The sequence below is a fragment of the Ranitomeya variabilis genome, chromosome 1 (assembly GCF_051348905.1).
Source record: "Ranitomeya variabilis isolate aRanVar5 chromosome 1, aRanVar5.hap1, whole genome shotgun sequence".
NCBI classification, from domain to species: Eukaryota; Metazoa; Chordata; class Amphibia; order Anura; family Dendrobatidae; genus Ranitomeya; species Ranitomeya variabilis.
Window position 1 is genome coordinate 996,671,589 of NC_135232.1, and position 25,329 is coordinate 996,696,917.

The window sequence follows — 25,329 nt, forward strand, 5'->3', positions numbered from 1 at the left end:
AGAGCAATTTCACAATATTAAAGAAAGTGTATACTGCACAAACATTTTTTGTGATGGCCCACTGTATAGGAAAGCACAATCCGCAGTGAGCACAGGACACGCTTGGCATGTCGGCTTATGACAATATTTGGTACATGTGCTGGAGCTCCCCCAGATCATACCTGGAACAAGTCCCCACACTAAGATCTGAACGTTGCCCAAGACAGATCTTTCACTAGTCGAATCAAAGACTTATAAGATTCTTATATCCTTTGATGATAAAATGTACATTTCACACAGTAAGGTAGTAATGGAGTAAACTGGACAATTGTACAAAATTACAGAACATCTTTATTTTGAAAGGTTAGAAATTATACACATTTCAACTTCGTTACATTCAGCCTTAAAGTTTTTGATTTATGTTACATGTAATGCTTTTATCCAAAAGAGAAAAAAAAATGGATTATGACATCTATTCAATAATGTTACAAACATACTTTATATTTATTTTGATTTAACACAATTAAGGCATTGTTACGGCAAACAATGTGTAACATATTAGACTCCTGAAAGCAACATGGACTATGAGGACAGAGACGGCCATATAGCACGGACGATGATTGCATCACAATCCTCGGACTGGCCGTCGGCTCTTCTGCCATGAGTGTGACAGCTGTATAGAAATACATGCTGTTATGCCGGGGTCAGGAGAGCCGCCAGCCAGTCCGAGTGATGAGATAGTCGTCAGTGTTATGCAGCCAAAGGGAAAGTTCACTTACTCCAATTATTGACCTGTTGAATTGCGGAACTAAAGTATTAAAGTTTTCCACATTAACACAATGGACCCGGCGTATGAAAAGTGTCAGTACTGAATATAACAACCAATCAGGTTCCATGTCTCAGGAGCGGATTTCCATCAGCGTGTTTGCTATAGACAACACTGGCACTTTACTTACAATAGTATGTATGCAGTGCCAGAGCCGAGCTGCTGCTCTTATACTCCAGAGCTAAATTCACAATTCTGCTGGTCGTCAGGGTAAACAGCCAAGAAGCTTGTCATCCCTAACCGCTTAGCGGAGCTCCTAAGGTGTGTTACCGGTTATACATCAGCCACATGTGTGACACCTAATCTATCTATCTAATGGTGGCTACAGCCTTTAAAGGGAACCTGTCAGCATTTTCTTTCCACAGTAAGTAGTGGAATGGCTGTATAGGTGCTTGTCCCCCAATAAATAAGATTCCTGTTTTGTAGAGATCTGATGTGCAAGTCAGGAGAAATCCATCATAGAATCTATATGCAGATCAGGTTGGAAGTGCACTGGGGGCTGGATCAATGATTGACACGCCCCCAGTGCACTTTGAGCCCAATTATATGGCTTCTAAACTAGATTTCTCATGATTAACACATCAGATCTCTACAAAAAGAGTAGTGGAGACTAGCGCCAATGCAATCATATCACTACTTCCATATGCAAAAAACATGCGGCTAGGCTCCCTTTAAAGGGGTTGTCCAGGCATATGGTACTGATGACCTATCTAGGTCATTTATAGCAAATTGGTGGGGGTCTGCCATCTAGCACAAGCGGCGGCCTGTAGATCGGTCATCAATACCGTATGCCCGATCAGCACAATCGTCAATACCGTTTGCCTAGACCGCCCTTAGTGTTAAAAGTGAACTTCCTCTTTAAGAATGATTTGAATTAAACTAAAACATTTTCCACACATATTACAGCAAACCTTAGATAATTTATGGATTATGAAAAGTAATAGCTGGGCCCACTCAGACTATTATTATACATTCACAATAAACTAAGAGACCGGCTAATATTTTTATCATTCATTAGTCCCTGGTAAAAACAAAGTAATTCAGCAAAAAGGAAATTCCAAATCTATTCCTGTGGTCTTAACATGAACAGACAAATAAATTAGACATGAACAAGTTATTGAAAACATTTTTTTCATTAAGAAATGCCAAAAAACGGAAGAACACAAGAGCATTGAAAGCAGATGGCATTGCGTTGGGTTGGATTTCTTTTCAGGCTGAAGACAACACACGTTCCTGGCCTCGGTAATAAAAGGCTGCTGCGCGTATCAGTGACACCAGAAAAGCCATGTCCCAGCGCTAATAGGACAGCATGAACACATCAACAAAAAGGGGAAATATGGAACAGATTCCGGCTGTGCTGCTCTAGAAACGCTCAGTCTTCCAAGAAGTAATACGTACCTCATGTTCATACGGTATGGTGAAGACATGTGGACTTCCACATTGCATGCCGATAGAAAATCATCATCTGTGTAAAAAAATACTTTTTTGCAGCGGAATGGCTTAATTTGATGCAGTCGAGCAGCAATATTTTGTATATGAGGATCCTGAGATATTTATTCATCATTGTCTAGGAAGGACAGAAAAAAAAGAACAAAAGTCAAAGAAGCAAACGGAGATGATGATATGGGGACATACACATTAATGCCAACATGAAGAACACATAGGAAGCACGCCAGACTTTGGAAAACACACCACACATACAGTAAAGGAAATAAATATTTGATCCCTTGCTGATTTTGTAAGTTTGCCCACTGACAAAGACATGAACAGTCTATAATTTTAAGGATAGGTTAATTTTAACATTGAGAGATAAAATATCAAAAATAAAATTCAGAAAATCACATTGTATAAATTATATAAATTTATTTGCATTTTGTAGTGAGAAATAAGTATTTGATCCCTCTGGCAAACAAGACTTAATACTTGGTGGCAAAACCCTTTTTGGCAAGCACAGAAGTCAGACTTCTTTTGTAGTTGATGAGGTTTGCGCACATGTCAGGAGGAATTTTGGTCCACTCCTCTTTGCAGATCATCTCTAAATCATTAAGATTTTGAGGCTGTCGCTTGGCAACTCGGAGCTTCAACTCCCTCCATAAGTTTTCTATGGGATTAAGGTCTGGAGACTGGCTAGGCCACTCCATGACCTTAACGTGCTTCTTTTTCAGCCACTCCTTTGCTGTATGTTTTGGATCATTGTCTTACTGGAAGACCCAGCCACAAACTATTTTTAATGTCCTGGCTGAGGGAAGGAGGTTGTCACTCAGGATTTTACGGTACATGGCTCCATCCATTCTCCCATTGATGCTGTGAAGTAGTCCTATGCCCTTAGCAGAGAAACACCCCCAAAACATAATGTGTCCACCTCCATGCTTGACAGTGGGGACGGTGTTCTTTGGGATTTAGGCAGCATTTCTCTTCCTCCAAAACACGGCGAGTTGAGTTAACGCCAAAGACCTCCCAATCACTCACTGAATCATCCAGGTGTTCATTGGTAAAATTTCAGACGAGCCTGCACATGTGCCTTTTTGAGCAGGGGGACCTTGCGGGCACTGCAGGATTTCAAACCTTTACGGCGTAATGTGTTACCAATGGTTTTCTTGGTAACTGTGGTCCCAGCTGCCTTGGGATAATTAACAAGTTCCCCCTATGTAGTTTTAGGCTGATCTCTCACCTTCCTCATGATCAAGGATACCCCATGAGGTGAGATTTTGCATGGTGACACAGATCGATGTTGACTGACAGTCATTTTGTATTTCTTCCATTTTCTTACTATTGCACCAACAGTTGTCTCCTTCTCACCCAGTGTCTTACATATGGTTTTGAAGTCCATTCCAGCTTTGACCAGGTCTATGATGTTGTCCCTGACATCCTTATAATGCTCTTTGGTCTTGCCCATGTTGTAGAGGTTAGAGTCTGACTGATTGAGTCTGTGGACAGGAGTCTTTTATAAAGTTGACTATGTAAGACAGCGGTCTTTAATGCAGTTAACGAGTTTATTTTCTGCAGCATGTCAATTCTTTGTGCGGATTCCGCAGAGTTTTACACCTGTTCCATAATTGGAATCCGCAGGTGTCAAAACGCAGGCGAAATCCGCATAAAAACCGCACAAAATCTGCAGTAAATCCGCAGGTAGGATTTTGCAGAATTCGCAACGTGTGCACATAGCCTTAATGGTGGGTAGGGGATCAAATACTTATTTCTCACTGCAAAATGAAAATACATTTATATAATTTATACAATGTGATTTTCTGGATTTTATTTTTGATATTCTATCGCTCAATGTTAAAATTAACCTACCCTTAAAATTATAGACTGTTCATGTCTTTGTCCGTGGGCAAACTTACAAAATCAGCAAGGGATCAAATACTTATTTCATTCACTGTATATTATTATTATTATTTATTATAGCGCCATTTATTCCATGGCGCTTTACATGTGAGGAGGGGTATACATAATAAAAAACAGGTACAATCATCTTGAACAATACAAGTCACAACTGGTACAGTAGGAGAGAGGACCCTGCCGGCGAGGGCTCACAATCTACAAGGGATGGGTGAGGATACAGTAGGGGAGGGTAGAGCTGGTCGTGCAGCGGTTTGGTCGATCAGTGGTTAATGCAGGTTGTAGGCTTGCCGGAAGAGGATACTATGGGCCTCATTGTGCTATATTTATTCTTCAGTCTTTATATACCAGTCACTTTTTTCCTCTTATTAGGCTGGAAAACCCTTTTAATTGAACATTTTGCTGAGCTTTCTTTACATGTCCATTAACAGAGAATTCTTTAGGCTTATATTGGTTGTACATTGACCATCAGCCTTAAGAGATGGATATGGAAGCTTTACAAAAGTTATCGGTATCCAATATATCACAATAGCCAATAGGAGTAGGTGAGAAAATCAGAACCAACCTTCTTGGTATGCTCCATCAGCCATGACAAGGCGGAGTATCCTGGGATATAAGTACAGGTGATCGCTGCCTAGAATATTTTGCATAACTGTTGAACATGTGTCAATGTTCTCATCTTCATCTTCATGTATAGCCTAAAATCAATTAAAAAAAAAATTAACTCCTAAAAACACAAAATAATTGCACATAAAAATACACAATTAAATATAAAAAATATACTTTTTTAAAATTAATTTTGTATTACAGTATCTATGAATTAAGCACATTGTCAATTTGTACGAGTTGTAGCACTCCATGTCCATGATTAGGTTTTATATAAATATCCACATATTCCATATAATATTGAAAGCATGGCTCCCCCAGTCCCGCACGGCTCGGATCCCCCCTCCTCCTACTCACCCTCCTCGCTCCATTGCTGCACCTCCGTTGTCCCAGCGCGGCAGCTCTTCCTGTGTTCAGCGGTCACATGGTACCGCTCATTAAGGTAATGAGTATGTGCTCCACGCCTATGGGAGTATGCATATTCATTACCTTAATGAGCGGTACCACGTGACAGCTCAGCACATGAAGAGCTGCCGGCGCCGGGATGGAGATGCAGCGACGGCGCGAGGAGGGTGAATATGATGTCTTTTGTTAGCCAGCTCCTGCCGCTGCTCCCCCTCCCCCACCGGTTTTCTGGACAATAACTCGTATATAAGCCGAGAGGGCGTTTTCAGCACAAAAAAATGTCCTGAAAATCTCGGCTTAGGCTGCTTTCACACATCAGTTTTTTGCTGTCAGGCTCAATCCGGTGAATTCTGGAAAAAAACGGATCCGGCAAAAGTTGCCGCTGGATCCATTTTTCTCATAGACTTGTATTAGCGACGTATTGCGACAGATGGCCTCACATTTCAGCCGTTTTTTTGCCGGATCAGTCGAAAATTGGTTTTCCAGCAGCCGGAAAAAACGGACATAGTAAAGTTTTCTGTGTCTGTGGAAAAAAACGGACAGCATCCGTCACTTGCTACAATTGAACCCTATGGCACCGGATCCGTCAAATGATGAAATCCAGTTTTTAACTGAGCAAGCTCCAATTTTTTTTTAGATCCAATTAGGCCTCTTTCACATTTCCGTCTTTCATCTCTCGTCATAATATGTTGTTTTGTGAAAAAAACAGATCCTGCAATTTTGCCCGCAGGATGCGTTTTTCTCATAGACTTGTATTAGCGATGGATTGTGACGGATGGCCTCACGTTTCATCCGTCATGCACTGGATCCGTCGGAAAACTGCTGTCCGTCGGGCGGAGACAACGCACAGAGGAACATTTTTTCTGCACGTCGGAAAATCAATCAGCGACGGATCCTGCGCTGCCCGTCGTTGGCTATAATGGAAGCCTATGGATGCAGGATCCGTCGCTGACTGTGAAAAGCAGGAATCCAGCGACGGATGCCATCTTTTCAAACTGAGCATGCGCGGAAGAATTTTCCATCAGGGAAATTCTCTCTCGCTCGCTCTCTTTTTACTATTATTGCTGCCTATGCAGCATCAATAGTAAAAAGATATAATGTTAAAAATAAAAAAAATAAAAAAATCGCAATATTCTCACCTTCTGGCGTCCCGCGCAGCGTTACCGATGCTCGGGATGCTCCCGGCGGCTGCCGTTCCCAGTAATGCATTGTGAAATGACCCGATGATGTTGCGGTCTCATCAGAGGTCATTGTAACGCAAGGCATTACTGGGAACTTTGAAGAGAAGGAATATAAACCAGCTCACCCATGATGCATAAGCTGAGTTTCAGGAGCACGGACCCGCTGTGTCCAGGCATGTAGAATCCAAAAGAAAAAAAATGTCCAGCTTCACCGAATCCGTGAAAAAAAATCATGATTACGGGAGCTTAGTCTCCAGAAACGCGTTGAGATTCTTACCCATATGGATTGTGCTGAAGTTTGTATCCTCCATGTTTAAGTTTGTGAATAAATAAAACTTTTTTTCATGGATTCGGTGAAGCTGGACATTTTTTTCTTTTGCATTTCTGGGAACGCCAGCTGCTGGGAGCATCGTGAGCATTGGTAACGCTGCGCGGGACGCCGGAAGGTGAGAATATTGCGATTTTTTATTTTGTTTTTTAATTTTTAACATGGGTTGTGTTATGTAAATGTGTTATGGAAAACCGCTGCGAACACGCATACACAACAGGTGCACATAGTCTTGACGGGTCCATCAGAAAAACGGGCCCAGTGCACCCGTTTTTTACAATCTGCACAGGATCCATCATTTCAACATTTTGACGGATCCTGTGCAGATTGTAAAAACGGAAGTGTGAAAGAGGCCTTAGCTAGATCAGCTAGTCGGATCTGGCAAAAAAACGGATCAGTCGCATCAGTTTTTCACAATCTGCGGCAGATCCGTTTTTTTCAACATTCGACAGATTGTGCCTGACTGCAAAAAAACTGATGTGTGAAAGCAGCCTAATACACGAGTATATATGGTAAATACATTTTATAGATTAAAAGATTAAATTGGTTTACGCAGTCACAATTAAATTAATAGAAAGATGTAAATATTAATGAGTAATTTTCCTTTTCTTATCATGCAGAGTTACTTTCTGATCAGAAATTCAAGGTAGCATATACTGTATTTCATACTGTTATGGAAATTAAATATAATGCAAAGTTAAGATTACAGTGCAATAGTGCAATCTAATGTGAAAAACTCATTTAACGTGTTCCGGACCCCCTATAGAATTTAAATATCTGACACAGCCGGACTCCCCATAGAATAGGTAGAGACAGTTTATTACCGTCTCTGCCTTCCTGATTGCTGTGTACACAGTGCTGAACAGGCACTTTGTATTTAGTATCAGAAGTACTGACAGAACTTGCTCCTGAGGATCCAGGGACCTTATGATTGTTGGGTTTAGGACAGAAGCCGGATCTGCTGGGTCCTAGGAGGACGAGTCAGCTCTGCTATGGAGGCTGAGAGCTGAATTTACCCTGTAACTGGCACTAATTTACTGGCCCCAGTTACATGGGAAATCAGATAGAATAAAAGATTTAATAAGGATTCAAATGTGGCAATGCCTATAAAAAGGTCTTCTATGACCCTATAGTGGGCACAATGTGCGAAATAAATGAAAAGTTAATACAAAAGCAGGGAAAGGGGGAAAATCCAAATGAGAAAGGTTTTTTTCTGTTTTGTTTTTATAACTCTTTAAACTATAACTATGACATAACGTGCCTAGACATGGACAAGGAAAAATGGCACAGTCTTGAAATGGTTAATGACATATCAGGATCACATCATCAAAACCCGATAGCTAGCTATCTTCAATACACCTATCCCCTCGGAGTACGATTTATGAAAGCACCAAGCACCTCACCTAACCGAAGGATGGCAGTGTATTTCTCTTCTTAGAGCAGAAATGTTACCTTTATTTTGTTGTAAACCTCAATGAACTTTTCAAACCCAATCTCTTGCTCTAATTTAAGCCTCAGTTCCTCCAGGTGGCCGAAAACACTGTCACCTTCATCATATTCATTCTCGCAATCCTCGCTGCTGTCATCTGCACAGACGCAATAAATGTTTTAATCTTGTGAAAACCGACACAGGGAGAACAGCGCGCTGGCATTATGAGAGCGGTACCTGAATGCCATTCTTCATTAATTGCACTTTCACTGCTTGGCTGATTGTCCTCATCCTCTACGTCAGCCTCCACATCATTATTTTCCTCTTCAATCATTTTATTTTTAGCTTCATTTATGGCGTCTTCAGCTCCACAGTAATCTTCATTGGACTCCTCCCGTAGTAACTGCTCCATTGACGCTTGTAGTTCCTGCAGATCTCTGTCGGTCTCACCAAACATACTGCAAAGCATTAAAAAGTATTAGATGGAAGAGGTTTATGTTGAAGGTAAAAAAAAATATTAACAACCAGAAACTACAATAAAGAGCTTCTGTCAGCCTAATCCTGCACTGTGCACAACCGGATTTACGGTTACGGCCACAACTTCCTTCCTGCCAGTGGGACGCCTGACCTGAACTAGCCTCATACAGTATATGCCTTTTAGGCAGTTAGTTCAGGTCAGGAGACTCACCGTCAGGTCTGAAATTCACAGCGGTCTTTATGTATCATACATGGGGATGTCCAAATTACAAAAAAAAAAAACAGAGTAAATGCAGCAAAATAAAAAAATTAAACGATAATCTGCTTATGGCTCCTCACTGATTGACTACAAAGGTCACTTATTAGCGACTTGTATTAAAAAAAAAACCTGGCCTGTCCGGACAGATGGATGAAGTTAGTAAGGGTGATCAATGAGTGGAACAGGCTGCCACAAGAGATGGTGAGTTCTTCTTCATGGAAGTTTTCAAAGAGAGGCTGGACGGACATCTGTCTGGGATGATTTACTGAATCCTGCATTGAGCAGGGGGTTGGATCAGATGACACAGGAGGTCCCTTCCCACTCCGCTATTCTATGACCAAATACTTGTAATGGAAAGACTACTGTCATGTTCAGAGAGGCAAGCTCAGCTAACAGATGGCAAGGTACTCACGTGTCTTCAGAATCTGAATGATCAACATCTCGTACAGGCTCGTCTTCGATATCCTCTATTTCCAGGTTTTCTTCTCCCTGCAAGTCAGCCACACTAGGCACGTCCACCAACGTCTTAAACAACTTTGATAGATCAGGCAGAGAGCAGGTCCTCAGCATCTAAAAACAAAGTTACAAAAAACCCCCATAAAATTTACTTTTCTTGACTCAGAATAGATGTTTGAAACACTGGTGATAACTGCTTTGATCACTGGGTAGGTTTTTACTACTTTTCTTATTCATGTGAATATCAATGACTGTAGGCAGCATGATGGCTCAGTGGTTAGCACTGTTACTTTGCAGTGCTGGGATCCTGGGTTCAAATCCCACACTCTAAAAACATACTGAATGAGAATTTAGATAGCGGGGACAGTCATGATGACGTCAGTACAGCACTGTGGAATATGATGGTGCTATGTAAGTAACTGAAATCGATAAATATATTTTACATACAGGTTTATACTTGGTAGCTTACTGCACACATAGTTGTATGACAAAGACTTTTTTACACCTTGCCCTTTACATAAAGTCATGATGGAAGTAAGCAGAGCTTTCCCGTAATGTTAAATGCAGACATTAAGAAAATATGGAAGTAATTACAGGACAGTTGTATAAAGGAAAATTTTCATCTCATAGTTAAAAAGAAAGTATAGTATATGTTTAGGCATCTAGAAAGCTGTGAAATATCACACCCGTTTTCTCACACTTAATCCTGCTCCATTGTAAAAACACTTCCAGACACTGACTTAGGCAAAAAGTTCTCAACTCAGTTTCTATCTGAAAAAGAGGGAATAAAAATCCTACCAAAAATAATAGGCGTGAAAAATCCTAAAATAACATTTGGTTTGGAGATATAACAAAATGTATTCTATCTACTGACACATGACTATTTGTTAGCTATCCCATTAGGTATAAGCAAGTGCATACGAATTTGGATACTTTGGAAGATTTGTTTTGGATTTTTTTTTTACTTATTCCCATTTGAGTATAAGTTGCAGCCAATACGGCTCACATTCATCTCACTCCTTCATGGCTGTAGTTTGCATCCTTGTGGAGTCATATTCATGATGATTTAGGATTATATTTATGATATTTAGGATGGGAGTCATAGTTATGATTATTTAGGATTTATGATGGTGTTCTGTATTTGGACTGCTTTACACCTGTATTTTAGTGGTAACAGTTGCAATTGCCCTTCTTGCTTTTTAAATCTGGTAAGTGGCAAGAAAAGAAACCAAGGAACAAACAAGAGAAAACAGTGTACATTTTGGCACAAATCTCTTAGCAGCAGGTAAACATTGCTCACCGTTGAGATGAATTACCATGCCGCAGATTTTGTTGCAAAAGTTTCGGAGACTGAATTGGTGCCGGTTATCTGAATCGAGTTGTTTCAGATGAATAGGACACTTGTAGAACTTAACAAAATCACAGCAAATTAATTCAGGTCACAATGCACCAAATGTATTAACTACCTGATTACTCCGATGGGGGTAAGTTACACCAGTCTTAAAGGAAACCAGTCATGTAAAAAATGATATCTGAACTGCAGGCAAACTGTTATAGAACAGAAGAAGCTGATCAGACTGATATACATTTTTCAAACCACAGAAAAAATTACGATCGAAAAACACCCAAGATAGCGTTTTTTAGAAAATTACAAAAAACTTTATTAAATATTAAAGGACATTTGACAAAGCCAGGGGAAATGGACTCACGCCACAATGTGCACGTGGGAAACGCATGGGTGCACAACTATGGGTAAAGGTATAGACAGCGATCAATATATAGATGTTAAAAATATATCACAGCCAATATGCTGATAGTGATGTAAATCAAGGTATGTAATGTCAAATCCAACCTGAGTAAATATAATAGCAGAAACGCAAAAACAGCAATATATAATAGTTTGAATGTATCACATGATCCTACAAAAATCTTGAGAACATAGCATAAGCAGGAATTAAAATATACTCTCTGCAGTTTAGTATAGAGGGTGGCAGCTCTATCTGTAGCACTGAAGCACCTTTTCTCCCATGCAAGCTAGTCCCCTGATGATCCTGCTTGCAAAGAAACGCGTTGGGACCTGGAAATAGGGAGAGTGCAGGGCATGTTATACCTTAGGGGTAGATGTGGACTGTCCTTGTAAGGGCAGGAGCTCGGGGATTGAGATTTATTGATAGCCCTCCAGGGACTGACAGGGAATTGTCTCCTGCTGCTGTGGCTTGAAGAATCTCTCCACCTAAGCGAATTGGGGCTCCATCTTACCTATCCTCAGCAATTGGTGAGATTGTTCCAATATTACTTTTGTGTACATGTCTTTTCCAATTGATCTTACCCCTCCCTTTGCTTTGTGATAACTGCTAATATTAATGCAACCAAGGCTATCTGTTTATTTGTATTGGCACTTGATAAGTGCTTCTTCTACAGGCATTATCACCATTTAATCAGGTACCTTGGATTGAGTGATAGGACACTGGACCACTGCCAGCGTCTGCAATAAAATCTTGTATAAGTACTACATTTTTTATGGCACGTCCCCTGACAGGGTATACCCAGTAGTACTTTTTTATCGATACACTTTTTGGGTGACAGTTTATTTAATATATTCCTTTATTTGGTTATACATTAAAAGTTATGTTTTAATTTTAATTCCTGCTTATGCTATGTTCTTTAAATATAATAGCAGGTAAATAATCACAGGTCTATAGATACCATATAAGAGATCACAGTGTTGTATACATAGTTACCTGAGCAGGCTGGAAGATCAAACACCCACCGAGTGCAGCCACCCCGACGCGCGTTTCGGCGTGATAGCCTTTTTCAAGGCTTAATGAAATAAACACCTCTCCTCGTTTGCCTCATCCCCTTCTGGACTCCCTGCACTGCTCGGCAGAGGGCGCGCTTTAGTGACATCATTTCACCCTCTGTCCTGAGACATCAGTCAAAAGATGCTGAAGAGACTGGAGCAGTGTGGAATGGGGAGAGGTGAGTATTTGAGGGGGGCCCCATTGATGACGAGTGGGCCCCCCATTTGTCCAGGCCCCAGGCACTCGCCCAGGTGCGCCAGCTGGTGACACCGGCCCTGTGTGAGTGCATCCTTTAGGATATTATGTCACAGAAATCTCTTCAAATCTGAATGAGGTCTTTTTGGTAGCAAGCACACATTTTTTTGCAAGTTCTATTCAGATAAATGGGACAGCAGAAGAATTCTCTGCCACAAAATCTGCATATCTACCTTGAAGTGGTTAGGGTTAGAAAAAAAAGCTGCAGGATGTGAATCCACCCAGATATCGTCAGCTTGTATGTGAAGGATGCTTTCTGATTTTACGTTTATAGATATTTTACTAGAATTTTAGCATTTGCTTTACTAATGTAACCTCAATAAATAATTACATGGAATTTCATGGTGCAAAATGAAAAATACATTTTTATTCATGTTTAGCCTCTGAAAATCTTGGAAATTCTGCCTATAAAATTCTTCAAGGTGGTCAAAAAAATGTCTGCTATTATGATCACTACTTTTGGTCATCTATTTCCAGTACAAACATTGGGTAGCAGGGCACTTTTAGAAACAACACATAGTTCACTTTTTACCAGTTCAGGACCTCGTGCCTGACCAGACACATTTAGCTCTTGCTCTTTACTTACATCCAGCAATCACATGATCACCATCAGTGCTTCCTAATCTGTATGCAAGGAACTTGTTCAGTGTTGTGTTTACAGCAATCAGAAAAGCAGACATAAAATCATATTTTTCTTTTCCGAAGGGAAGATGGCTGTGTCTGACAGCAAGGTCCCCGCCACACCAAGCTACTCTTCACTGACATTTAAGAACGTCAGTGCAGAGTAAAGTGTGGACTGCCCAGATGTATAAAGTTTTTGGGTGGTCCAGAACAGGCAAAAAGAAATGGTAACTTTGCAGGACCAGTATTTCATTAAATATTTCAGATAAGATTTAAATATACATGTGCGCCACACTTCCCATGATGCTTACCCTATATCCAGCTTATTTGTGTGGCAGTCTAAGTTGCAAAAGACATCCAAGGTATTCTGAAACACCAGTCTTGTTTCAGACTCCTTGAAGACCATTGTACACTGGACAATATAAAAAGATGGACAAATATTACCGTAATTCAGGTAAATATACTGTTCAATATTGCTCCATGTAAATGGAGCTAAACGATCACTGAACACCTTTCCATATTGTCAATCAGAGCTCGATTTGGGCAGACAAAAATGCATATGAACAGCTATATGTCTAACCTTATCTTTACAATACAATTTTGTGTGTCAACCAACCATTTCCCTTTAAAAACGACGCAAAATTAAGAGACTAAAAAACTAGAAACAAAAAAGAACAGTATAAAAAAACAAACAAACTGGTACACTTCTAGTAAGCCTCAGTAAAGGATTCGGTGGGGAAGGACGCTTCTGATGTCCTACCATCAGGCTACTGTGCTGTTGACTTTCCCTACGAGTCTACAAATATGAGTTTTTCTTTATACCAATATCTATGTGCTCAGTATTACAATATACAGATGCTCTAGGGATACAAATACAGAAAACGTTGAACATCGCCACAGTTCATTAAAAATGCACGTAAGAACTAGAATAAAACATCAAGCGCTCCACAGCGAGCAGCTCCACTGCAGACTATAAAGCCCCCTGCATACACAGGATCACAGACTTGAAACATTAATGAACCTACAAAAGGTTCTCATGGACGTCAGAGATATAAATCTCAAGAGTTTTTATTCCATCCACAGAAAAGAAACAGTCCAAGGTCACCAAGAATGGAGAGTCCGAACAAAAACAGAGAGCAGACTGTGATCCTGAGCATCTACTCAGGGGGTAAAGATGCAGTTCAGCAAATAGTTGATGTTTTCTTGGCCTCATCTTTATGGTGAGCACACCTGGGGAATATGCAGTAGATTTCTGTATTTCTGCATCAGGGACAGCTCAACGGCCTTAGTATGTACTTCTTAATAATCTTCTGATAGAATCTGTCTCATTTGCATCACACAGATTTCTATTAGCCATGCTGTGCCGGTTAATATCAGTCCCTTTGTAGAGCGATCATTGACTTTGATTACTCCAAGCTTCGTCCTAATCACTTATTATGAACTTCAAGCAGCCACTTACATGTATATCCATTAATATAATAGAATGGTGTTAATCACTTCATATGAGATTCTTCTCATCTTTTTTAGACATTCATCAGTAGCAGTCTTTGCGGCAAACGTCACCGTTAATGTAAGTAGTTATCGCTCTCAGTTCTTGTGTAGTCTGAGCGTCCATTACTACTGCTGACCATGTCATCAATATTGCAGTGCTCTAAGTGATAAGGTCAGCGGGCAACACATATTCTTGTATCATACATGATTAATGAAACAACACAAAAAAAAGAAGACTAAAAACGCATAATAATCAAGTGATGGTCTCCATTTATAGAGTGATTATCGGGGTTTCCAGACTTCTTTTGGTGTCCTTCCCTTATAATAGGTCATCATTAGCAGATTGGTAGTGGTCCGTCACCCAACATCCACACGATCAACTGGTGCAGGTGGCGGTCTGAGGAAAACAGTGAACAGGGCCAAACAGCACAGTCCCAAACACTAAATTAGTGGCCATTCCAGAGCATTGAGTGGAGCAGCAGTCCTGCTCTGATATTAATGTCCTAGTCTAAAGCCCCCCACTCATGTTATCTCACACACAGAAGTTCTCAGCTAGCCGAGCTCTCCAGTCTTCTCTATAAGAGCTGCTGCCAAGCATCTCTGTTGGAAGCCATTCTCTTAGAGAACAAAAAGGATCAAGAGGCATCAAGATCGGACATGCCCAATTCTTCTTCCCTGAAAAATAATCTGTCAGGGACAGTGGGGATGCCCTCATACATTTTAGACTGTTGGCCAAACCCGTCAATATCTGCAGTTTCATCTAATGTGTATATAAGCCTTAATTACCTATCATTAATTTACTAAGCCTCAGCAACATCTTTTTAGAATTTTTAGAATAAAGCAAAAAAGTTGCCTTGAAGGAGGGAATGCTATAAAATAAAGAACTAACCATTACATAACCCTGAATCCACAGTCACTATAGCCCCGTTTCTCCAGTGGTTGCTGACGACCACACTTCCAAGATTACATGTGCGCATAGAAGATAATCGCTCCCGGCAATACAAATCCTGTTTCCACAGGACAATGAATTACTATGAACGATGATTTATAAGAAACATTAAAAATCATTTCAACCAATGAATGGGAAGTTTTGCTCAATCATCAGGTGATGGCAACCTGTTCAGATGGCCAATAATCGGGAAATGAGGGTTCCTAGAATCGTTCTATCCAGATAGTTGACCAGTGGAAATGTAGGTTAAGAAGAAACGTGGCAGAAAAAAGGCCTAGAAATCAGTGACAGCTTGTATGTGATAGGTCTTCATTTTGTTTCTGACACTTAAGGTTTAATGAATCAAAAATAATAAAAAAAATTGATATCCGAGCCATCCAACAAGTCATCAGTGACGATTATGGATGTAATATTATATTTGGTTGACAGTTCATGTTTCTGGGAGACTAATGACTCGAGGAATAACTCTGCCTGTAACCTTATTGTGGCTTTATAAAGTCCGCGGGGCTAGACGTTACCGTCAGATCTTCATATCATGCATAGCTGATTTCTACAAAGGCTAAACATGAAGTATATAAAGGTCGGTTTTATTAATAAAAAGCCTTGTCGGAAGAGAACATCTCATTCCAATCTCAGGTTTTTGGATCCCTAGGAGCCAGGCATAGAAAAGCTACCTGTTAATTTACAGATCCACAGCCACGTAATCGTAATAACTCAAAAATTGCTCAATTCACAGTTAGAAGAGAAGCAGAAGAAGTCTTTAGAATATATAGCTGTACTATAAAATCTGCACCAACATGCTGTAATAATACATCATTATCTGAAAACTCATATTTCATTACTTAGAAATAAAGATGACGCCCTCTTGTAAATGCCTCACTCTGGTGATTTTTTTTTAATTTGCCCATTTTGTTAGGGATCATGTGAGCAAGTGTTATGATGTTAGCAATATACTCAGTGGATAATGGCTTCTCCCGATTTCAGCGGCACTTTGGTCCCTTCCGGCATCATGTCACGTCACGTGGCATTGAGAAAATTCAAAAAGTGATCTCCAGCTCCACACAGCAAACAGTCATGTGACCCAGGAAACGACAGAAAATGGCATCTTTACATGATCCCTAACAAAGGGGCAAATTAAAAAAAGTCACTGGACTGGGGCTGAAAATCAGTCCCCAACCCCTAATAGTGGCAGAAGGATGGGACATCATCATAATGGTGAACTAGAACTGATGGGGGGACACACGGCGTGGGCATAGCGGCCTTTTGAAATGTGAACTATGCAATCTTGGTAATTTTATATTCTTTCATTAAAAGTTATAAACTTATTGAAACCCAAGACAACCACAATACAAACATTTACATTACAGTTACTGTAACCGGCCCCATGCACTTAGATAGATCCAGATCATTTCATGAGTAAGGAAAGCCTCCTTAAACAAAGATTTCTGAAAAGCCAGGAAGATGAGGGGGCAGAAAGGCAGGACAGAAGATAGGAGGGAATAAAGAAAGGGAAAAAAATAAAAGGAAGCTGACAGTTGGTAATCACAGTTTGCTTCATATTTTTCCAGTTCCCTCTGCACACTAGTGAGCTCACTCCATAATAAGGAGTCAGGCAAAACTGTCGTTATTGTGCTCAACAAAACCTTCTTAGACCTGTGTTCTTCAGCTCCTGGGCTATAGACAGGTAATTATAAACAACATATCAGGGAGCCCCATGGAACCTAATGTGCAAGGCCCCAACGCGTGTTTCACCCTGCTTCTTCACGGGTCATGTAGGAAGCAGGGTGAAACGCGCGTTGGGGCCTGGCACATGTGGTGACGGAACCTGCTACGATGTAAGGAGATTATTTTGACTGTTTTTCCTAACTATGATTCTATACGCTGTGCTCCATCACTACCTTAGTAATCTGTTTTTGCACTAGAACTTTAATTACTCTATGTATACATATCCACCTAGGTATTATTGTTGTTGAGCACATGTGTTCGTTTAATGGTTACGCTTAATTAGGATATTCTCTCTAGGCATTTATTGCTGTGGTCCTCCATCTCCTGTGAGATCTATGTGATTGACTAGGCCACTGAACATTGGCCTTCTTACATACATCTCCTACATATTGAAATATTTCTGGAGATATTGGTTATTTTTCTCAATGCACTCATTGGTGCTATTAGTAATAAACACTATTGTGGGAAAGACATTCCATCTATATATCATGTGTGTACAAATACTTTTTTCATGATTGTTGGGTGGAGGTATATACCTATATATCATACAGTATATCCCTTATAACCTACCATACTGTTCATGATTTCTTGGAAAAATTTATGTATAGCACATCTGTAAAAAACTTGTTTAGATGTGGGTTAAGGTTCATCGATGTTCCTTTTTTCATTCATGGGGAAACTGTTGTGATTCACTTGAATTTACTACATATGTGTTTTATTAATTATTTCTTAATACATTTTATGAGTTTAATGGGAGTTGTATTGCACTATATGGTTCTCACAGTACCTCTATGTTCCATGGGGCTCCCTGATACGTTGTTTATAATGTGGTTTGGTGCATCTGTGCAAATCTCAGATATATGGATCGTTATAAGGAGTAATTGCAGTGAACAGATAATTAAGCAGCTTTCCACAGCAAAACTACTGAAAAACATGGATGTGGGCGAGAAGAATAACAGACTAAACATACCTTTGGATTATTTGCATCAAACAGACCAGTTGAGAGTCCAATCAACAATGCGGTCTTGCCTTTGGTCTTAGCTGGAGAAGCAGAGCGAGAACGAGGAGGGAAGGAGTCATCGAATGAAGACTGTGCAGACACATTCGGTGTGACCACGTTGTAGGGTAGAGGAACTTTCTGAAACAATACTCTGGGTGCATCTCCTGCACAAAGCTCTGCAGAGACAGATAGGACAAGATAATACTGACAGGCAGGAGAATTCTTCCCTAGAATAACTTCTTAAAAGAGGTTTTATGGTTCTTTATAACCGACAACCTATCCTTAGGATACACCGGCCATATTAGATTGTGGGGGTTGACTCTTGACATCCCAGCTGTTTAAATATTCTGCAATTTGTACTAACTGTGGCTGGTGTTACTATTTACTACAGCGTCACCCTATACAAGTGAATGGGACCAAGAGCTGCAATACCAGGCACAGTCAGCATGACTCAACCAGCTGAGTGGGGGAGATCAGATCGCACCAATCTGAAGTCATAAATCATCAAAAAAAAACGTGCAAAAAAGACAATGTATAAAATTATTATTTTATTAGAAATATTATAACATATAAAAGAAATTAATTTAATCAAATATAGCTGATAAACAAAAGCACAATATAATAGTAAAAATAGATGCCAACCAATAAATATAAAAATCAAATCATTAATGAACCTCCGCAATGATATGGTATATACCAGCACTATTCCCACTAAATAATTTAAATAATAACCACATAAAATTATATAGTGCAATTGATACAAAAATATGTGCAAAAATTATTTTCATATAAAAATATTATTATAAAAATAATAATTAATTGTGCAAAAGGGACAAAAAATAAATAATTATGTAAACCAATAAACAAACTATAAATGCACAATAGATTACAATAAATCAAAGTGCAATGTGCTAAATAAAGTGCCAAAAAATCCAAACTAGGCCTATTATATTGTGCTTTTGTTTATCAGCTATATTTGATTAAATTAATTTCTTTTATATGTTATAATATTTCTAATAAAATAATAATTTTATACATTGTCTTTTTTGCACGTTTTTTTTTGGATGATTTATGCTAATATTGGTGCATGACACACCATTTTACATACAAGTGGTTACATATCTGATTAACCAATCTGAAGTCAGCCCAACTTGGGATCGGACGACAGTAATGTGTATGGGGGTTTCCTGACAGATTATGTCGTCGGGGGTAAGAAGGATCAGGCCAGCAGATTAAAGTTGCCAATCCCATTGTTCTCCCAGAAGATAAGCTGCTGCCAGTCCATCAGCGGCTCTCACAGAGAACATAGAAGTGCTTCGTTAGGCCGAGCATCCGGGTGTATGAGGGAATAGGAGGAGATAGCGGCTGACTGAATGATCAGGTATTCCAGAGTAAGGACACTAAATACCTGCCATGTGCAAATTACAAACTGACCTGCATCCTCTTCGTTTCCGGAACATTCTGTCTCCATATTATTGCCTTCCCTATGGAAGTCATGTTCTTGTACAGGACGCTCTTCTTCCTCACTATAATTTAGATATGAACATGTAGATGTAATGGATACAAAATAGTGGGAAAACTGCAAGAAGCCACACATTTTTGCTCAAAAATATTATATGACATATATGCCTGAAAAGAGAAGTGGCCTTTATAAATTTCTCCCAGAGCTTTTACATTTTACAGATGGGAACACATTGGTTGCTACTTTTGATGCCACTTCTCAGAAACTGGAGGTCACTTCTATGTCCAAATACACTGCTCAATAAAATAAAGGGAACACTAAAATCCCACATCCTAGATATCACTGAATGAAATATTCTAGTTGTAAATCTTTATTCATTACATAGTGGAATGGGTTGAGAACAATAAAACCTAAAAATTAGCAACATAAATCACAACTAATATCCCACGGAGGTCTGGAGTTGGTCAAAATCAAAGTGGAATATGAAGTTACAAGCTGATCCAACTTCAGTGGAAATGCCTCAAGACAAGGAAATGATGCTCAGTAGTGTGTGTGGACTCCACGTGCCTGTATGACCTCCCTACAACGCCTGGGCATGCTCCTGATGAGGAGGCGGATGGTCTCCTGAGGGATCTCCTCCCAGACCGGGACTAAAGCATCCGCCAACTCCTGGACAGTCTGTGGTGCAATGTGACGTTGGTGAATGGTGCGAGACATGATGTCCCAGATGTGTTCAATCAGATTCAGGTCTGGGGAATGGGTGGGCCAGTCCATAGCTTCAATGCCTTCATCTTGCAGGAACTGCTGACACACTCCAGCCACATGAGGCCTGGTATTGTCCTGCATTAGGAGGAACCCAGGGCCAACCACACCAGCATATGGTCTCACAAGGGGTCAGAGGATCTCATCTCGGTAACTAATGGCAGTCAGGCTACCTCTGGCGAGCACATGGAGGGCTGTGCGGCCCTCCAAAGAAATGCCACCCCACACCTCTACTGACCCACTGCCAAACCGGTCATGCTGAAGGATGTTGCAGGCAGCAGATCGCTCTCCACGGCGTCTCCAGACTCTGTCACATGTGCTCAGTGTGAACCTGCTTCCACAGGGCGCCAGTGGCGAATTTGCCAATCCTGGTGTTCTGTGGAAAATTGCAAGCGTCCTGCACGGTGTTGGACTGTGAGCACAACCCCCATCTGTGGACATCGGGCACTCAGATCATCCTCATGGAGTCGGTTTTTAACCGTTTCTGCAGACACATGCACATTTGTGGCCTGCTGGAGGTCATTTTGCAAGGCTCTGGCAGTGCTTCTTCTGTTTGTAGAGTCCGTCTCATGGTACCACAAGTGTGAAAGAACAACCAACATTCAAAAGTGATCAAAACATCAGCCAGAAAGCATTGGTACTGAGATGTGGTCTGTGGTCCCCACCTGCAGAACCACTCCTTTATTGAGTGTGTCTTGATAATTGCCAGTAATTTCCATCTGTTGTCTATTCCATTTGCACAACAGCATGTGAAATTGATTGTCAAACAGTGTTGCTTTTTAAGTGGACAGTTTGATTTCACAGAAGAATTATTTACTTGGAATTATATTCTGTTGTTTATGTGTTCCCTTTATTTTTTTGAGCAGTGTACAATGCTTAGATTAACTGTTTCTAACGAGCCAACCTGTATGGCTGCTCTCACCGTAATTATCCTACTTACCATCATCCGTCCATCTCTACTGCTTACAAGTCATTTACACACCGAGATGTACAATACAAAAGAATGTAATGAACGACATTAAAGGGGTACTCCAGGGAGATAAAAAATTATTTGTACTGTCCCTGCCCTCAAACTATAAAGATGAGATGTGCAGTTCTATGATCTTTAAAACCTTTGTAATTCCAAGTTGCAGGTTCTGCTCCTTACTGCTCCCCCCCATGGGGGACATTACATCACACACCAGTGTTCAGCTCCACCCTGTGAGTAACAGCCAGCCTGAAGAGAGGGGGCGTGGCAACTCCAACCCCACCCACCCCCGTTTTTTGCAGATACAGCTATTATCAAGAGATTGGCTGACAACAGCGGGTAGCTGCACACTGATGTAATGTCCCAGACCAAGGGGACAGCAGTGAGGAGCAGCTCCTGCCACAGCAGCTCCGATAACGGCTTCCTGTCAGCAGTTCAAGGTGAGGGGGTGTGGTGTGGCCTGCTCATGGCTTTTAGTAGCAGCAGCCAGCCCCCTGACTTTGTCTCCTTCACCGCAGGGCTACTAGCAGGGAGCAAGCCATGCCCCCTCATCTCGGATTGCAGACAGGGAGTCATTATCAGGAGGCTAGTGTGACAGGAGCTGCTTTTCACTGCTCACGCCTCCATCTAGGACATTACAGCAGTGTGCTGCTCCCAGCTATTATTAGCCAGTCTCCTGATAACAGGTGATTTTCTGCAGAAACCAGGTGTGGCCATGCCCCCTCTTCTCAGGCTGCCTGTTGCAGTGGGAAGCTAAACACTGGTGTGAGATGTAATGACCCAGATGGGAGGGGAGAGCAGTGAGGAGCAGCTGCTGTCACATAGAATTATAATGGTTGTAAAAACCATAGAATTGCACTAGGCATTTCATCTTTTTAGTTTATGAGGGCAGGGACAGTACAAAAAAATGTCTATCTTCCTGGAGTACCCCTTTAAGGAAACATACACAGGATTATCTGTGACCACAGCTCGGTATGTGACAACAGGCAGCATCACGTAAATACCATGTGTATAAGAATCTACTATTCTGTGTGTCATGGATCAGATTACAAATTGCTGGAGATAGTAGTTACAGCAGAATGATGGATTGTGCAATTATGGTACCTTTTTTCCTGGCTTTGCTCACTCCAAACTCTTGCAATTTTGACAGGACACTCATCACATTTATTTGCTTTGGTATCTTCCAATATTTCAGTTTCTAAGTCTTCAGGCTCTTCTGCAAAAAATAAAAAGCCAAAACCCATATGTGATGACTGAGGAGAATTCATACATGTATGAGGGTAAGAGTAAGCTCACACAGATTTTTTTTACGTAGATTTTGGAGAGAATTCTGCTACAAAATTCACATGAAAAACTGCTTCTAATACAAATAAGTTTCCTATTCATTTCTATGCACAACCTAGATAACAATAAAATGAGCAAATACCCTGTAGTAAGCAAATAACCAGTAACAGTACATGTACATAACATTTGGTACTTAGTGGACACTATTTTGCCTCCGACTATTTTCATACCTGCTGGCACATAGCGAGGTGAACTACAAAAGATAGGACCATCCCGATTCGGAACACCTTGTCGCGGTTGGATGACTTTTATGCTCTTTTGATCAAAACAGTGTCAACTTAGTACCCCATGTCATTTACATGTACTATTACTATTTATTTACTTACTGCAGGGTATTTGCTCATTTTGTTTTTATTTGTCTGTTAATGGCCAGAGTGTGAATGCGCACCAACACATTACTTGTCTACCAACATGTGATTCAGCTTATTTCTTTGGTTTTGCTTTATTCATTTCAATAGCTAACTACACCTACAGTGGGAAAAATATGTATTTGTTTCACTGCCGATTTTGCAAGTTTTCCCTCCTACAAATTATGGAGAGGTCTGTACGGTAAACTTGCAAAATCGGCAGTGTATCAAATACTTATTTTCCCCTCTGTATAATCTGTATTTTCCACATGGAAAAAAAAGCAATGTGTCAATTCTTGAGACATTTTTGCTTGAAAATTGTGTCAAACTTGACTTTCGAATCAACTGAAAAGTAAAAAAAACCAAAAAAAAACCAATCAATACACAAAAAAGTAAAATATAATAAAAATAGTTTTTTATTCTTAAGCATTTTTTCTTCTAGCTAAAAAAATCCACATAGAAAACGTAGTGTGTCTATGCCATATGTTTTCACAGTTTAAAATACAGCTTAGGAAGCCAAAGAATGGATCCTAATATGTGGACACCAGCTCCAAATCCTCATTTGCTTTTTTTTCTCTCCTCATCTTCGCTTTCTTTTTCTGCTGGTGGATGTTGAATAAAATTCATCCGAACGTGTGAACAATGTTTGACAAATTGGCAAAAATTGAAAGATATTTCTTTAGCTTTATTGGCTTTTATACCATACAACCCTTTCAATGAGCTTTGACATGTTGCATGCTATTTTTCAACTGCACAAAAAAATATATCTACATGTTTAGCACTTGTTTACATTATAGGAGTAAAAAGGAGCAAAAATCTTGAGAAACTTTGTAAGTGATGAATCAGGTCAAAATAAACCAAAACCACTCAGGTAATGCCAACGTTTAATAAAAAAAAAAATCAAGTAAAGTTAACTTACAAATGAAATAATGAATGAGACACAAATAAAAAATTAACCACTAGAACCATTTTTTTTCTAAGCAGAAAATTTCTAGCAATGTGTTTTCTACGTCATTTACTAAAAATCTTTTGTTTTGCAGGAAAGCAACGTGCCCGCTCCTGTCTCCTGCAGAGTCTTTCTGTCCGAGTCTATACAACCCCCCTCTGGCAGATTTATGGCAGCCTGTATTTGGAGGCGAGGGCAGGAAAGTGCATTGTGAATTTTTGCAGCAGAATGGTGGCATCAATCATACGTCTCTGGCACCTAAATAGCATTTTCACAGCTATCAGAGCAGCCCAGTGTTGGGGAATACATTTCCTCGGTGTAGGGTCTGATTTGGAAACACTGTGGGGCAGATTTATCACTACTGGCACTTCGCACTCCAGTCTTGATCAATGATGCGCCGCAGTAAGAGGAGCCGGAGTCATTAGTGGGTTTCTGCCTCTAAATGAGTGTTTCTATCTTACAGCTGCCGAGCACCAGCCACGTTCCCGGTCATGGAGTGCCCTATGTTTCTGCGGGAATTTACACCACTTATGGTGAATTTTCGGGCACTGATTCACTACGCGCCTCACACAAAGCGCCATCTACACCTAAAGTTATACATTTTTTTGAGTAACTATTCGATGTACAAAAATTTACCACATTTTATGAAGTTTTGTGCCCAAATTCTGCAGCAAATGGATAAATTGGCAGCTTTGCATAAAAGGAAGCCCTAAATTAAAAGGAGTGTGTGCCAATTCCTAAATTCAGGTCCTTGTAGGGGGCCATGTGCCAAGAGGTAGCCATAACTTTAGTGTAAAGATCCACTAGATAGTTTGTGAAATAACATTCTTTTTGCACACATGCAAATGAGATGCTCAGAGCCCCCTCGATGGGCCTGTGGTGTCCAGGGGTCGAGGGCACTTTCACATGTAGTCTTGCCAGCTCTGTCAATCAATGCAATGGGGCAAAGCTTGCCAGAACAATCTGTCGGAGCAAGGATGCCCCTCCAACATTGCTCGGAACATATCCTTCTCTCCCCGACAACACAATTTCTCCATTTGCTCCTTAAAGGGGGTTGTCAGGTCCAAATCATAAGTCTGCAGTCATGCCGTGTGACCGCAACGCACAGTGGGGGGGATTCAAAAGTCTGCAGAGATTTGCCGATTTCTGAGCCGGATATCCATGTGTCATACATACTGCCAGCCAGTGGGCACGGCCTAGCTCCATACACTTGTATGGAGCAAGGATGCACCCTCTAGTCGGCCATGTCACTTTGTGTACTCACAATTGCTCATCTTGCCTTTCTACCCAGCTAATTATTCTCTTTTCTCTGCTCTACGTAGAAACAGGAAGTCTCTTGTCCCTGCAGAAATCATTCCCCCTCCTTCAACT

General features: G+C 40.5%; 1 protein-coding gene across 7 annotated transcripts in view; it reads right to left on the bottom strand.

Moving 5' to 3' along the window:
• Positions 1–309: 309 nt before the first annotated feature.
• Positions 310–25,329, bottom strand: part of NEK1 (NIMA related kinase 1) — a 143,909-nt gene continuing 118,889 nt past the window's right edge. For all 7 annotated transcript variants that reach the window (XM_077279490.1, XM_077279489.1, XM_077279487.1 and 4 more), the window contains 8 exons: positions 22,426–22,537; positions 19,565–19,656; positions 18,101–18,306; positions 9,245–9,402; positions 8,334–8,554; positions 8,120–8,253; positions 4,713–4,845; positions 310–2,372 (listed from right to left, as the gene is read on the bottom strand). In XM_077279490.1, the coding sequence (XP_077135605.1) occupies positions 2,359–2,372; positions 4,713–4,845; positions 8,120–8,253; positions 8,334–8,554; positions 9,245–9,402; positions 18,101–18,306; positions 19,565–19,656; positions 22,426–22,537 (1,070 nt within the window). In that variant the 3' untranslated portion in view covers positions 310–2,358. The remainder of the gene's footprint in view (positions 2,373–4,712; positions 4,846–8,119; positions 8,254–8,333; positions 8,555–9,244; positions 9,403–18,100; positions 18,307–19,564; positions 19,657–22,425; positions 22,538–25,329) is intronic.